The 14,363-nt window shown below is 44.0% G+C and overlaps 1 protein-coding gene across 7 annotated transcripts in view; it reads right to left on the bottom strand.

Annotated features, from left to right (window-relative positions):
• FLNB (filamin B) overlaps nucleotides 1-14,363 on the bottom strand; it is an 81,926-nt gene that overhangs the window by 11,955 nt on the left and 55,608 nt on the right. For 4 of the 7 annotated variants that reach the window (XM_068907309.1, XM_068907306.1, XM_068907307.1 and 1 more), the window contains 13 exons: nucleotides 14,212-14,335; nucleotides 13,395-13,551; nucleotides 11,657-11,846; nucleotides 9,432-9,679; nucleotides 7,358-7,432; nucleotides 6,511-6,613; nucleotides 5,476-5,616; nucleotides 3,701-3,829; nucleotides 2,998-3,171; nucleotides 2,690-2,848; nucleotides 2,096-2,299; nucleotides 1,252-1,404; nucleotides 801-923 (listed from right to left, as the gene is read on the bottom strand). In XM_068907309.1, coding sequence (XP_068763410.1) covers nucleotides 801-923; nucleotides 1,252-1,404; nucleotides 2,096-2,299; nucleotides 2,690-2,848; nucleotides 2,998-3,171; nucleotides 3,701-3,829; nucleotides 5,476-5,616; nucleotides 6,511-6,613; nucleotides 7,358-7,432; nucleotides 9,432-9,679; nucleotides 11,657-11,846; nucleotides 13,395-13,551; nucleotides 14,212-14,335 — 1,980 coding nt within the window. The remainder of the gene's footprint in view (nucleotides 1-800; nucleotides 924-1,251; nucleotides 1,405-2,095; nucleotides 2,300-2,689; nucleotides 2,849-2,997; nucleotides 3,172-3,700; nucleotides 3,830-5,475; nucleotides 5,617-6,510; nucleotides 6,614-7,357; nucleotides 7,433-9,431; nucleotides 9,680-11,656; nucleotides 11,847-13,394; nucleotides 13,552-14,211; nucleotides 14,336-14,363) is intronic. The other 3 variants (XM_068907308.1, XM_068907304.1, XM_068907305.1) reach the window with 1 other exon arrangement.

Below are 14,363 nucleotides of genomic sequence, written 5' to 3' on the forward strand. Positions count from 1 at the left end.
GGACGTGCTTCATCCCCACGGAACGAGTGCTTTTTTTGTAGCTCTGGACCTTAAAAGACAGGCTCAGCTCCCAAGAACAGGTCATCCAGCTATAACAAAACACACTGGTTCTTTTGCTTGAGCCTGGATCTTGTCCTTCAACACCAAAGCGCTACAAAACTGATACAGAGGTGGGACAGTTCCTCCAGAAAGGCAGCATCACGGAGCTAAAAAGATAATACTACTAGTACTACTAATAATAAAATAACGGGGAAGAGATGCAGGAAAGAGTGACAAAGGGTCTGGGGGTTTTGTGTTTTGAAACAGGAACTGAGCACAAGTGGTTATACAGTAAAGATGACAGAACAGACACGTAGGTGCTAGTTTGTATTCTGACCCAGATGTTTCCTGCTGAACAGCAAGCCTGAAGAGGCTGAAGAGGCAGATGAAAAGGCTGGATAGGTGCAGCCAGCTAAGACTGGCCTACACGATTCACAATTGCCGGGCAGCAATACAGAAACTTAACAGCCGAGCTGATGATCTTAAAACCCTGGAGACAGGATGAATGAACTGAGCAGCCTGTTCTCCAGCTTGTTATACACAGAAGAGATTAGAGCCTTCCTGATGTTTATTTTTCCATATGTTGAGTATTGTTATGCTTATTTTTAACAGTTCAAAGACATCACGCTATCAGTATTTCTTTCCTAAGCTGTCTTAATATGAGGATGTCCTAACACTGAAAGTTCACATTTCCACTGCTTCAGGTACACCCACGCTATGCAAGCTCAAGTGCATGCTTATGGAGGAAAGGACATTCTTACCTGGGATTTTTAAGTTCAGGTCACATATGCTTCCAACTGTTGCAACAGAGGGAGCCCGTCTTGTTCGTGTGATACTCTCCTTAACTCTTCCTTCACCACTTATCTTCACAGTAAAAGGGCTGCCTGTAAGTAGCACAGCACGTCATTCCTCTCCTCTGGTCATTATACACACCACACCAAGGGGAGGACTGAAAGCTTCCTCTAACTTGTAGTATAACACAGCGGAAGTTTTAGAGCCTGTTTACTGTCAAGTCCAAGTGAAATGCGCCCATGTAGCCTAAACAGTTTCAGATGCTTGCTCCCTTTGGAGGGTACTAGTTGAACCTTCCCGAATCTTTGGGACTTCGATCTGAGAGAGATCACAAAGGCTGCCTGCGGTCCCACTGTGCTGGCTAGCATAGGTGTGACATCTGCTGTACTAGACAGCAAGTTGTCAAACACTCCTGCTTACCTGGAATATGTTCATCTGCAAATTTAGTGGACACAATGTACACGCCAGGTACAGTTGGGAAATAGGACACTTTGCAAGTTCCATCTTCTAGGTCCTCAGTCTGGATGTCTACCTTGCTGGGTCCTTCAACTGCCAGTGAGATCCCACCATAACCTACAATACAGCTAAGTTAGCATCAAATTTCCACAGTCATATTACAGATTTGACCAAAAAAAAAAAAAATCTAAACCCAAAGCAGTAGCTAGTCAGCAGTTTTGTTTCTGAATGGGAATACAGGAGTTGCATGATGCCTTAAAGAAGTTTCTGTAGTCCTATTGGTCAGATCATATTTAAGGCACAGGATGCATTCAGCTCCTAAACTGCTCTAACCATACCCCTCTTACTTCATTAAGGCTGAAGAGCTAGTTTCAAAGACTACAGTCAAGCCTCCACATCAAACCAACAGGGAAACATCTTCCTCATTTTTTTCTTGCTGTAAACAATGATACTGGAATCAGCACTGTCAAATGAAAGACAAGCTCCTCCAGTGCTTCAGGGCTGGTCCCTGTTGGCTCTAAAGGAAGGCACTGGCCAAGACAACATGAAGCGTTTCAGAAGTTAATGGCATTGTCTAGTTAATATATGAGAACAATGACAGTCCACGCTTCATGCATATTTTGCATTACAAACAGATCCGTTGCTTTACAGTTTGTAGCCTGGTAGATCCCATACTGAAGAAGAAAAGTAGCTGAACAACACACACTGCCAAAAAAAGGACAGCAGGAACAGAGAGAGCAGCACTGGTCTCCCTGAGCGAGCAACTGCATCTCAAAGCATTTCACACTCCCTTTGCAAGGGAACTAACCTGCGTCTCTTGTGTCAACAATGAAGTCACACATCTCAAAGGTTCGTCCTTCTATCAAGCCACGTCCAGAAACTCTTGCTCGTCTGGCATCTCCTATCTCAGATTGGACTACCATGATTGTCACAGGGCTGTTAGGTACATGGCTCCCATTTTTCTTGATGCTAACCAGATGTTCTCCTACTTCCCGTGGAATGAACGAGATGCCTACAAAACAGAAACATGGCAAACTTCTGTATCTTTTATGCATGCTATACTTGATGAAAAAGCTTTTATCACGCTAAGAAATGCGAAACTGAAAGAACACTCTTCACACATGTTGAAGTGTTGTTCTCAAACAGGCCAGAAAACCATTCCTCTATGCTGACAAGAAAGCACTTCAGTCACAACTTGGCCTGTCACGCATAAGCTACCACAACACTAAAGTCTTTCTGCTCTTCTGTCTTTGGCCAACCGTATCAAATATCAACCACCACTTGGTTCGACAACACTCCTCCAGGAAGGTGCAAAGCGGCAGCAACTCATTTAACATAACAAAGCAAACTGGAGTAGAGGCTGTTACACTCTTCTCTGAGTCCAAGAACTGTCAGAGCTTACCAATGTGGTTATTGGGTAGCCTCTTCAGAAGACATGGCTCATCACGGCCTGATGGGGCTTTAATGCTAGCTGTTAGGAGACTGAGATCAGTCTCGTTAATGTCCAATAAAAAGTCAGCAGCAGAACCAAGCTTAACTTGGGACCGTCTTCTGCTATCATCTGCAGAAATAAAGAGGAAAGAGAACGTATTATGAGGTTAAGTGTAGAACAAGTTGGAGGACTTCACGTTCCTGCCACAAACCAGGTCTCCTACTCTATCAGAGACAAACGTTCATTCTGAAGTGATCCCAGAAGTCTACACTGTATACCTGTGATCTTGGCTGTGAACGGACTGCCTGGGATGTGCTTGTCGTTGTACTTGACTAGTATGCTGTAGTCCCCAGGCAGAGTGGGCAGGTACGTGACTGTGCATGTTCCATCTTTGTTATCAATGCAGCTAATCTCTGCTTTTGAAGGTCCTTCAATAGCCAAATCCAGTCCACCTAGGACACAGAGAACAGCACTTCAATAAAACTTCAAGTACAGCAAGACCAAGGAGTTTAAAGAGGAAAGAGGAAGTCAGATCTGTACCTGGTACTGAAAATGCAGCTCAGATGTACATTTTCAAAGGAGAGCAGCAAAAAGGGTTCAGGCCAATCCACAAAGGCTTTAACTCTGTTCAGTCTAACAGATTTACTTAACAGTGATTCCAGATCCATTTACCATCCACTGAATCTAAGCTGCCTTCATTTTATGGCTAATTAAAACAAATCACTTATGCCCTATACCCCATCTGAACCTACTTCTCTCAGGAAGAAGTAGTAAAACTGGTTTTACTGCACAGAAGTTGCCGCTTGATGAAATCCATTTGCCTGATATTTGCGCAAGTCATTATTTGTATCCTCTCACATCTTAGAAGGATTCACAGTTGGACAAATTAATGCAAATTATGCTCCAAATTAAGACTGAGGCACATTGCACTTCTAAGAAGCTTTTAGCTTAGAGTAAGAGAGATTTAAAGGACAGACTTACCCTCTCCGGCATCTTCTGTTACAATGGTAAAAGTTGCTGGTTTATTGGCAACACCGTAAATGAGGCCAGGCCCATAAGCAGACACACTTCCACTGTTTGGATAATTCACATAGAATTGCAGAGGGCTCTCTGAAGGAGGGGGGAGGGGGAAAAAACGCACCTTTAAGGATGAGTGGCCTGGGCTACAACAACAAAACACACTCTAAGCTTCTCTGATCCCAACAGGATCTTACTCTTAGGCTTATTGATATCTGCAGTTCTTTGCTGCCATCTTCATCATTGTTTGAAAATACTTGGTATCTGAACATACCTGAAGATATGTGAAGACACATGATGCTTGATATTTGAAGATACTTGATTTCTGAAGATATTTGAAGAACCTTACCACCACTCCAATGCAGGTTATAAATAAACCCCCTTTTCATCTTCAAAAGATGCTTTTTTGCATTTTGTTCCAAATTCAGTCATGATAAAATAAGTTACTCAAGTTACCACAGATGAAAGCTTAAATAATGCTGTAGATGGTCTTATTTTTCACAATGTTATGTTTGGCACACTAAATCAGAACATGGCTCAGAGAAGCTGTCTTTCAGTTCAGATACAGATCCTGAGTTTTGCTGGTTCAGAATTAGGAACTAGCATAACGTATTGCCTGACTCTCTGAGGCTGAGTGAGCAAATCTGAAGGGTATCCAAAAACACATGCCAGCCTCAGATTAGTTAAGTTGGTGCACAGGAACAAAAGCTACCATCACTAGGAGCCAACAGTAGTTTCAAAAAAGGTGCAGATGACTCATTCGCAGCTGAGACAAGCAGGTGCTTTGCTTCATGACAGCCCTCAAGAAGCAAACACTATGGCACATTATCCTTCTCTCCCAGGCACAGGATGATGGTCTTGCTGAGCCAGTACAGCAGTTTGACACTTATGGAGGGGTTATACCTTCATGAAGTACTCAAGATACCAAAGTAGCACCACGTATCACATTCCTTCAGCTACCTGTTTTGGCAAAAGTTATCCTCTGTTTCTACACACACCAGCAGAACCAGCAGCCTCCTTTAGCCAGTCCTGAAGGTGTTTTGTCTCGTGCCCACACCCTCTCCTATGGAGCTGCACCTTTTTGCACCTTGCCCCATGTAGTTAGTGCTCTTTGATAACCGCAGGGTAGCCTGGGGTTCGAGGAAAGAGAGCTTCAGCTAGAGAGTTGAGGGAGCTGGTGACTTAAGAAAAGGAATGAAAGGCAGTAGTTTGTTTGTTAAAAAGCAGCCAGGAAGAAAGCAAGATTACAGCACAGTGTGCATGTGTGCTTTATTCTACTGCAATGAGATGGAAAAAGAAACTATAGTACCTCAGCCATTTAGTCCTCCCCACAGATTGTAGCTTTTATGCCAATGCAGTTTTAAGGATAAACATATACTGTAACTATTAGTTTTGCTGAGCACCAAAGGCAGTAAATTTCAACCTGAAAAAAATGGTAGCTTGAAAATTGTATGTTTCTTCTTCATAATAAAATGCCACAAAAGCTAGTTTCCAAAACCGAAATGCATTTTAAGCCTGGCTGGTACTATTAAACCGCAGTGGAAGCTCCCACGTGTCTACGCTTACTCCTTTGCTTTAGTTTTTCTCTGAACTGCTTGCAAATGAACTGAACAGTAATTTCTCCTGCATATTTTTTACTGCAATGCATACAACTAAGCTCTAGAAATCTTAGCAGGAAAAAGATGCATCAGCAGGACATTTCACTCTGATTTTTACACCACCTGCTTTGTCAGACTCACCTGGAATGTGCTTTCCCATATATTTTATGTGCATTTCATGCAGTCCAACTTCAGTGGGAGCATATCTCACTGTTACTGTGCCATCCTTGTTATCCACAATATCTGGTGTATCAGTCTTTCCAGAAGGCATGTGTACTTCACCTACAAAAAGCAACGAGCATTACAGGAGGAGAAACTGCCTGATTCCCCTCTCCCACCCACAAAGAATTGTCTAGCCGTTTTAAACGCAAGCATTTTCAATTGTTAAATTACTTGCCCACAGGCACAAATAGGAGACTAATGGAAACACTAAACAGACATGTTTTCTACTTGAGCTACATGAATACAGCGCAGTGGCAGACATCTGGCCAACAGTCCTGTGACCTCGCACACTCTGCAGGCAGGGCTGCTTGCTTCAGCCACTGAAACGTCAATGGCGTGCCCCAAGAAACTTCTGTACCTCCTTGAAAGACGCTGCCTCCTGCAGCTCTTTGGAAAAGCAGAGATCGAGAGCCACTTCAGAGTGGGTTTGCTGAGCTAGCGGGCAAGAGGGCAGAGAAGCCCCACACAGGCAGGAGCTCAGTGCAACGAGGGAGATGGGAGAGGGAGGAGGTTAGTATTACTGGGGCAATACTCTCAGCTGCCTGACCTGTAGAAAAGGGGCCAGTTATTTTGGAGAAGGTAACTGACAAGGCTGCAGGATTAGGCTATTCAGTATCTACACCAAATAAATACAAAGCTAATCAAGGAAGTACGTAGCTGCTTCAGAGGGACAAAAGCAGCAACAGGTCCTAGAGTGAAGTAGTTGACAGCCAAGCACGCAGAACCAAGGCAATACCAAGAATTTCCTCATTTAACTCAAACCATCATAGGGGTGTACCCTGCCTACCCTCAGCGGGTGCCACTTGATGTGTGATTAAACAACTAAGTTACCGGCAAGATATAATTCTCCTCCACACAGTATGGTCTAGACCACACAGACTGTTGGTTGTAAATGCGTAAACACGCTTACGAAAAACAAAAAGCTCTTTGAGAGGCTATGCATCCTTCAGATACCTGTAATTTCTCCTTTCCTGACAGCAAAAGGAATAACCATATCAAAAGGCCTGAATCCCATGCCATTCATGTCTCCAACCGGGACGTAAGCCTCTTCCGTAACCTAAAGGAAGCGAAAAGACCTGTCACTTTGTGAATAAAGGTAAATACAAACTAGCTGATTTCTGAGTAGCGACTGACTCCACTTTGAGTGAAGGCAGGACAGAGTACGCAGTGACTATTGTGGGGTCAATCAGCTATGGGACCGTGCCCAACTAGACCATCGTCCAGTTGAGCTTCCCTTCATAACAACACATTGCAGAGCAGAGTAAATCAAAAATGACTTGAATGGAAGACATGCTGGAAAAAAGTTGAGAGATAAAAATGTAATACAAGAAAATGGAAGACAATGTAGCACACACAAGACCCAAAATGGCTCCATCTGAAAGAATTTAGTTGCTTAAGGCCTGGAAGAGAAAGTGATTTTGAATGTGGCAGAGTGATTGCAACATAAAAATCGACAAAAGAAACAAGTTTCACAATGCAACTCTGGACTCAAGACACTGTGCTAATTTTACTGGGAAAACAAAGCAATGCATTCAGGTCGCTTTTGCCAACACTAGACATTGCAGAAGTAGAAGCTGTAGATGTAATGATCTTCTTCAGGTATAAGATATTATGGGAGTTTATTTGGAGACTCCCTTCAAGCAGCCAAGAACAAACAGGTCCGAATCCCAAGAACAATTGATCAAATAGAAAGGAATGAATACAATGACCAGAAAGATTCAAGCAGTCCCCAAAAAGCAGGCTGTCATCTGAAATGGAACACAGATGGGGGAAAACAACTAAAAATGTAAAAATTGTGTACCCAAGGGCGGAATCCAGGGGGGCACGCGCCTAGTGGCTCCTGCGACAGCGCTGCAGCATCATCTGCATCTACAGCCTGGTCAGCGGTAAAGGCAGGTTAGGTTTAGCACTGAAGTAATTCACACTTTTCAGAATACACAATGTATAACATATTCCAACTTATGAATAGCTTTCCTCCCACCACGCATCTCCCAAGTATCTCACCATCCAAGCGATCTCCAGCCAGGGCAGCTGGACAACTGTGTAACTATATCCATGGACAACAGCCGCTGGAGGAAAACCACCAACAGCACACTAAGGAGACACAGCCAGCATATGCCACTTTAAGCTTAGGACAGAGGCTAGAAAGCAGTGCCTAAGCACTACTGGAATCAAATTTCAGAGTTGCTTTCTTATGGGACTAGCATAGCGCGGGAAGTGAGAAGTTTAAACCTAAGATGCAACTCCATAAGCATTACATAGTGTGGCGCATAAGCCAGCAGATAGGAGAGCCCATCAAGCCAGGAGACCTCTTCCAGGCTTACGCACTTTGGTGAATAACCCAGCCCAAGTCTAGTAATAGCTGTTGAGCTATTCTTCTGATTCATGACCGGGATAGCGTTGTCAAGACACCAAATTTGTTTTCCCCCAGCACAGCCTTCCTTCCCACCACACATGCCAAGAAGATGACTTGCAAATTCTCATCTCCCCCACTTAAAGCAACAAGAGACGTCTGGGCTGAAACCAGCATGAGCTCGACTGCGTTGGGGTTGAGCCATTCACTGTCCTTTTGCCAGTTTATGCCAATGCAACCTCCATAACAAAATAACTCACTGGAAATTTATGTGGAAACATTCCATTAGAAAAAAAAAAAAAATCCAAAAAACAAAACCCACCCAAAAATGCCACACACCCTAATCAGAAATACTGCTGTTTCACAGATCCCTATCGCAAGCGAAGACAGCAAGTCAAACACATGCTGTTCAGAAGCAGCAAGCGTGGGAGCAGGACTGCTGGCCTCATGAGACGTTTCCCAAGGTGTTTTGAGCGGTGACCAAGGGAGCCATTTTTCTCATGGAAGTCTTCAGAGACTATGGTAGCGATCTGCCAAGGCAGCTGGTAGGAGCAGCCATGCCCGGTGTGAAGGGCACCTCTGGCACGCCAGGCTGCGAGGACTAGTGCTCTCCCGCACCTGTGCCAGCTGCTTCCACCAGCTCAGTCCAAACCCTTCACAACTCTCAACACAAATACAGCTGCGTGGTTTCATGGCTGGGACGTGCTTGAGGTGGCCTCGGCCAGGATTACAAGGCTAAGACCTGTTTTTCTAACGCTGAGCACTGTTCTTCATGTGAAGGCATCCTGCTCTGTATTACAGCAACACAGCCATTATCTTTTGACTAATTTGGTTCCCAACTCCAGAACCTAACCTTGCTTTTAGGCTCGCATGCTGACGAAGCATCACATTGTGATGCCCTTCATTTCATTTCTAAGACTTCCTCAGAGGGTTTCTGTGAGCCCTTAGGAGCATCTAGTTTGTTCCTGAAGGAGGTTTAGGTTTTCGTTTTCTTTTTAAACATGCTGAAGCGTTGCATGTAGGAAGGAATATAATTAGAAGGAGGATTTAGCCATGACAGTTTAACTACTAGCATTTGCAAAGAATTTTTAAGTATGAGCTCACAACAGCCTGCTTCCCTGGATCTGTGAGCAGACCGTTTTTCACTTTGGGGTCGACTTTATAAAGAGTGAAAGACGGACAAGTCAGAGCATCGTATCTGACAGCAGTCGAAATAATTAGTCTTCACAGCTGATTACAACCACCCTTACATCATTTCGAAAAATAACTATATGTTCGGGAAAGGAAATATTTTGTTCAGAGAAGCCAAGTCTTCATTCCTTGATGGCTTCTATCCCTCTTCACCTAACTGTACTGCCTGCTCAAAATAAGCCCTACTAGTAACAAGGATTCATTAGCTCCTGCCAGTCTAACAAATGCCAAAAAAATACTTACACACACACACACACGTTAACCTATCACTAAATAAAATGTGGAAGCAGGAATCTGAGTGGGAGCTATTTTAGGAGCAGAGCTGGCTTACCATTACAGTGAAAGGACTGTTGGGAATGTCCACACCGCCAAAGCGGACATAAATCACATAGGTTCCTGGTTTGGCAGCAGTGTAGAAGATATCGTAAGTCCCGTCCTCATTTTCAACCACATCTGCTTCAGCTTCTGTCCCATCTGGCGTCAGGACGGTGCACGTCACCTTCCCCTTCCCTGCTGATTTGGCATCTACCACAAAACCAACCTCCTCACCAGTTTTCACTGTGGGTGCAATTCCAGGACCTAGAAGGCAATTGTCATTACAGAAAGTGTTCAGAGGGTAGTTTTCTCAACCAGGCAGCCAGCAAGGCATCTGGAAAGCACAACACCAAAATGCCAGTTCTGGAGACATGCAAAAGTTTTTGGAGGAGCCGTTTTATAACAATGAATGTTCCTGATGCTAGTCAGCTCCAGCAAAGCTGGCATCACTGTGAGAGCTCAGAGAACACAGCTGCCAGCTTGGCTTCTCCTCTACCTCAGTGCAACCAGAAAAGCTGGGTAAGAAGACAGAAAAAAGCTAAATTTGAAGAAAGCAGTGCCTTAACCCATACTCTTACTGGAATATTCCTTTAGGTAGAGCCAAAGACACTATCTTCTACTGCTATAACTAGTGACTTAACTATGGCTACTTTAACGTAAGACTCCTTGTGCAAATATCTACACCTACATAACCTATAAAACAGCACAGTAGCCGTCATGACCATGTTTCCTCTTGCATTAGCCACAAATGATTTTCCACTGATTCACCAAGCATCCAAAAAACCATGAACCAATGCCCAAATCACAGCAACCAGCTCCAAGAGCAATGTGTTTAAATGAGAACTATTAAAGTCTATTTTTGACCACCACTTGTTACCAGGTAAGTGACTTGTTTTCAAATGGCAAGGAACCTGCTGTTTTAACACCTTAACAGCGCTCCAGCATTTATTCCTACAGCAATTGTATTTCAGCTTTATAGCTGAGGGTCAAACACACTTCTTGGAAGTGGGAGATTTAAGCTGGCATCTGAGAAGAAACTCCATTACAGCTGTTTTGAATAGTTAGTGACTTGAATTACTTGGAACAGTACCAGATTTGGACATTAAAACCTCTTTAAACAAATTTTGAAGCAAAGGAGATAGCTGCTACATTGTTTTTTCCATTGTGCCAAGAATTTATTTCTAGTTCAAACAGGGTTGGAAGCAGCTGTCTGCCAGACTGGCATTGGGTATGTTCTAACTGCACAATTCCAATCAATACAGTATCAGTGCTCTACAAACAGAGGTTCAATTTTCCTGCTCAGTTTGGTCTTGCCTAGTTTCCCCCCACTGCCTCTCAAATCCAGTAATGTTCTTGTATCTAGTTCCTACCCCTTCTGCACCCTCCCGCAGCCTCGAGCTGGCAGCATGCCGTGGTGGCCAAGCCAAAGCTGCATGATGACTACCCATCTTGACAACGGGTTAGGATCTAAGTCACAAATGTGCTCCTACAGCAACAAATTTGGAATCACTCTCCTCTGACAAGGCACTGATTTTTGAGGCAGTGATTCTGAGTTGTAGTAACTTCTGATCTTGGAAAGCTCTCCTTCTACCCTCTCTCCAAAAGTCTGTCCCCACCCTGGCCAATCCTGATTAGACAGAAAAGCAGCAGAACTCTTTACAATACTCAGCCTGACAGGCTTTGCTAATCCAGAAGCACATGGCCACATATTTGCATCTTCAGAATGAATTCTGTTCTTGCTCCAAACTGAAAATCTCCTTACAGTCCTAGCAGCCTAAGGAGCGTGATGCAGCAAACATGCGCACATGTTGTTTTTAAGTCAACTTCATTCTAGTTCTCAACAAGATTTACCTAGGCCAAAATAAGCATCAAACTTCAGCTGCATCTGATTGCTTATAACAAGCCAGGCAGTTTAAAAGATTTTGCTAGAGACTGCAAGAGAATTGTCATTCTCCCATAAGCCAGAGGGATTCTTTATCTTTAGGAAAATCCCTCTTGTAAGAGCAGGGCTACTAACAAAGACCATTTTGACAGCCAGGTTACACAGGTCTCTAGCATCTTCTACAAAGGCAGGTGCCTAGTGCTTATTTTCTCAAATTAGCACTTTAAAAAAAAAATTTACCTTCATTAGATGGTGCACAGTGAGCACATGCAGCCCATTATACATCAGCTGCACCATCCTTATAACGTAGCTTTACTCCAAGTATAAACAACAACAATAGAGAGAGACCCAACACATACCTGTAGCCAAACACTTGCTGGCATCCCCAGCTGGAGATGCCCGAATACGGTAGGGAGAAGATGGGATATCATCTCCGCCGTACTTCACCCCAATGGTATAGCGGCCTGTTTTGTCCGGGATGTAGGTCACTGTGTAAGTGCCATCTTTGTTGTCATGGACATCCACTCTCTTGGGTTTGCCCTCTTGGTCCTGAGAAAAACAAAGTGGAAGATTTGGGCACTATCAAGTTAGTTATGATTTTCTTTAGCAAGATAGCAAATGTGTTCACAACCATATTTGGATATTCTCAGGTACAGAAATGAAGCTCTTCTAGCATTAAATATATTTCAGTCTAGAACTAGTACTAGGAACAGTCTCCTGGAAGCAAAAAGGTGTCAGACCTCTACAAAACAGTGAAACCTACTATTAACTATCTTTTTCTTGTCTGTCTTGATACAAGAAAACTATGAGAGTTTTGTTATCAGGTGTAAGCATCATTTGAGTCTGCTGTCAACCCTCCTTGCAGAGGCATCCAGCTCCTGCAGTGCCGCGGGGTCTGTGGTTAAAAGCAAAATTGCAGAGTCTCTTCAACCACCATTCCTACAGTGAATATAATAATTAAAGAGTCACATAAACAACATAGATCTGAGCTTCAGTATCAAGTTTTCATATCTACAACCAAGGTCAGCATTATGCAAACAATGCTTCCAACAGTGCTACTCTCAGTTACAGCTTTCAGTGTAACTCATCAGCTGCAAACCATGAAGCACTTCAGAAAGTCTTCAAGGCCTGCTCACACAGAGCTGCGTGCTGATATAATTTAGAGCTGCCTGTGGTACAGTATAAGCTGCAAAGGACTTGAATTTTTTTTTTTTGGTACAGTATGGAAGAGCTTACTCCTTTCAGAGAGCCTTATGAAACAGCTGACATTCAAGAGACCAAAACCAGAAATTGTAGCAAAAAGATGCTGTGAACAGGACTGCCTATGCACTTCTACCATGCAACATTGTTGAACTCAATCTTCAAAGCCAGAACCAAGCTAGAAGCTCTGAGAAGCATTTTTGGATCCTTTAACAGTACACTTGCATTCCAGAACAAAGCTGCTTGTTCTGCAGCATCTGACCGGCCGGACAGCAGGGAGCACGGGAACAAGAATGCAGAAAGGCAAGTACAACCGGCCATGCCCTGAGCTGGGCATTCCAGAGCTGAGAAACGTGCTTTATGGCCCACTAAACAGAGACCTTTTTTGTTGAGGCCACAGAGTCCAAACACCAGAAATATAAGGAAGAGTAATAACAAAGCCAAACAGAAACATTCCTGCAGTATCTCCTTAAGTGGCCTCTGACTTTGAGCAACCTTGAGGGAGACTTGTTTGTTAAGCTAACAGCATTTAATGCTCAATGTGGATGTTGTATCATGGCCTTGCTGAACTATAGTGATAGAAGGCTGTCTCCATTTCAAATTCCAGTATTTTCATAATATTACAAGAAACTTTGTTTATTTCATGTTTGGCATTTACAGAGTGTAAGATCAACTATGAGCCATACATGGTATGGGTGATGATTTTAAGGCAGAAGCCTCGCAAAACGAGTCTCAAAAGAGCACAAGAGTTTCTTCAACTAGAGCTTAAAGTCCAGCTAGTAGGCCACTGTTCAGAGCACTGGATAGGTCAGGGTACAGTCATACACACTTTATATAGGAGCCACTCACTCCCATCTAGAAACAGGTGCTTCAACATCTTCACACACAATTACTTACAGTTATCTGTACAGCAAGAAGCCCCTGCCCGGCATCTTTAGCGTCGACAGCAAACTCCACCGGCAGGCTCGCTGGAATGCCATAGGAACTGAGGCCGGGTCCACTTGCTGTCACCTTACTGGCATCATACGTAGGAAGCACCTTCACCTTGAAGGGACTTGAAGAGAAACGCATTATTGCCCCCTCCTCCTCGAGGGAAAGGCTGGCAGCTAATGCCGCACACTCCACACAGGTGCACAACGCACCAAGCACCGAACAGCACTGTCAGCTTCATTTGAAACCTCAGCCTACGCCTAACGTACCACTCCAGAGTTCCCCTTTCTCTAAGGCTGATAGAGGATGATACTAATTTAAGAGGAGATGTGACATCCAGTCAAGCCTCTGGGGTACACACGCACTCTGGCGAGAAGGCACACAGCCGTCACTGTGAGCACCTGAGCCTGAGAGTCACCATTCTGGTTACTACCCTGATGAGCAGGTACTGCTCTCCCTGTCCTTATCAGAAAGGACAAGGAAAGGTTTAAGCGGAGCTCTGCAGCTGGGAGGAATACCCTGAAGAAACCCACAGGCTTGTGTGGGCAAGCAAAGACACCAGAACAGGAGCAGGCGCGGAGGTGGGGATACACATCTCCTCTCCAGCATTTCTGCTGTAGAAGCAGCAATCTCAAACCACAACTAAACCCCGAAGTTGGGAGAGTAACTACACTGGTTAAGTAGCAAGGACGACAGCTCACCATTAAATGGTGTTTGTGTGCTGGGACAGCACTTTCAGACCATTAACTTTCCAGTTCACCTAAGTTTATCTGCATCACCTTACCTGCGAGGAATCTCTTCATCAGCATATTTGATAGAGATCATATACGGTCCCTCCTGCGTAGGGGTGTACACCACCGTGTGCGTGCCATCTCCATTGTCTACCACATTAACAGGCTCCACAATTCCTAAAAAAAGGAACAGACAATTTTCGCA

The sequence above is a fragment of the Struthio camelus genome, chromosome 14, assembly GCF_040807025.1.
Source record: "Struthio camelus isolate bStrCam1 chromosome 14, bStrCam1.hap1, whole genome shotgun sequence".
In the NCBI taxonomy this organism is placed as follows: Eukaryota; Metazoa; Chordata; class Aves; order Struthioniformes; family Struthionidae; genus Struthio; species Struthio camelus.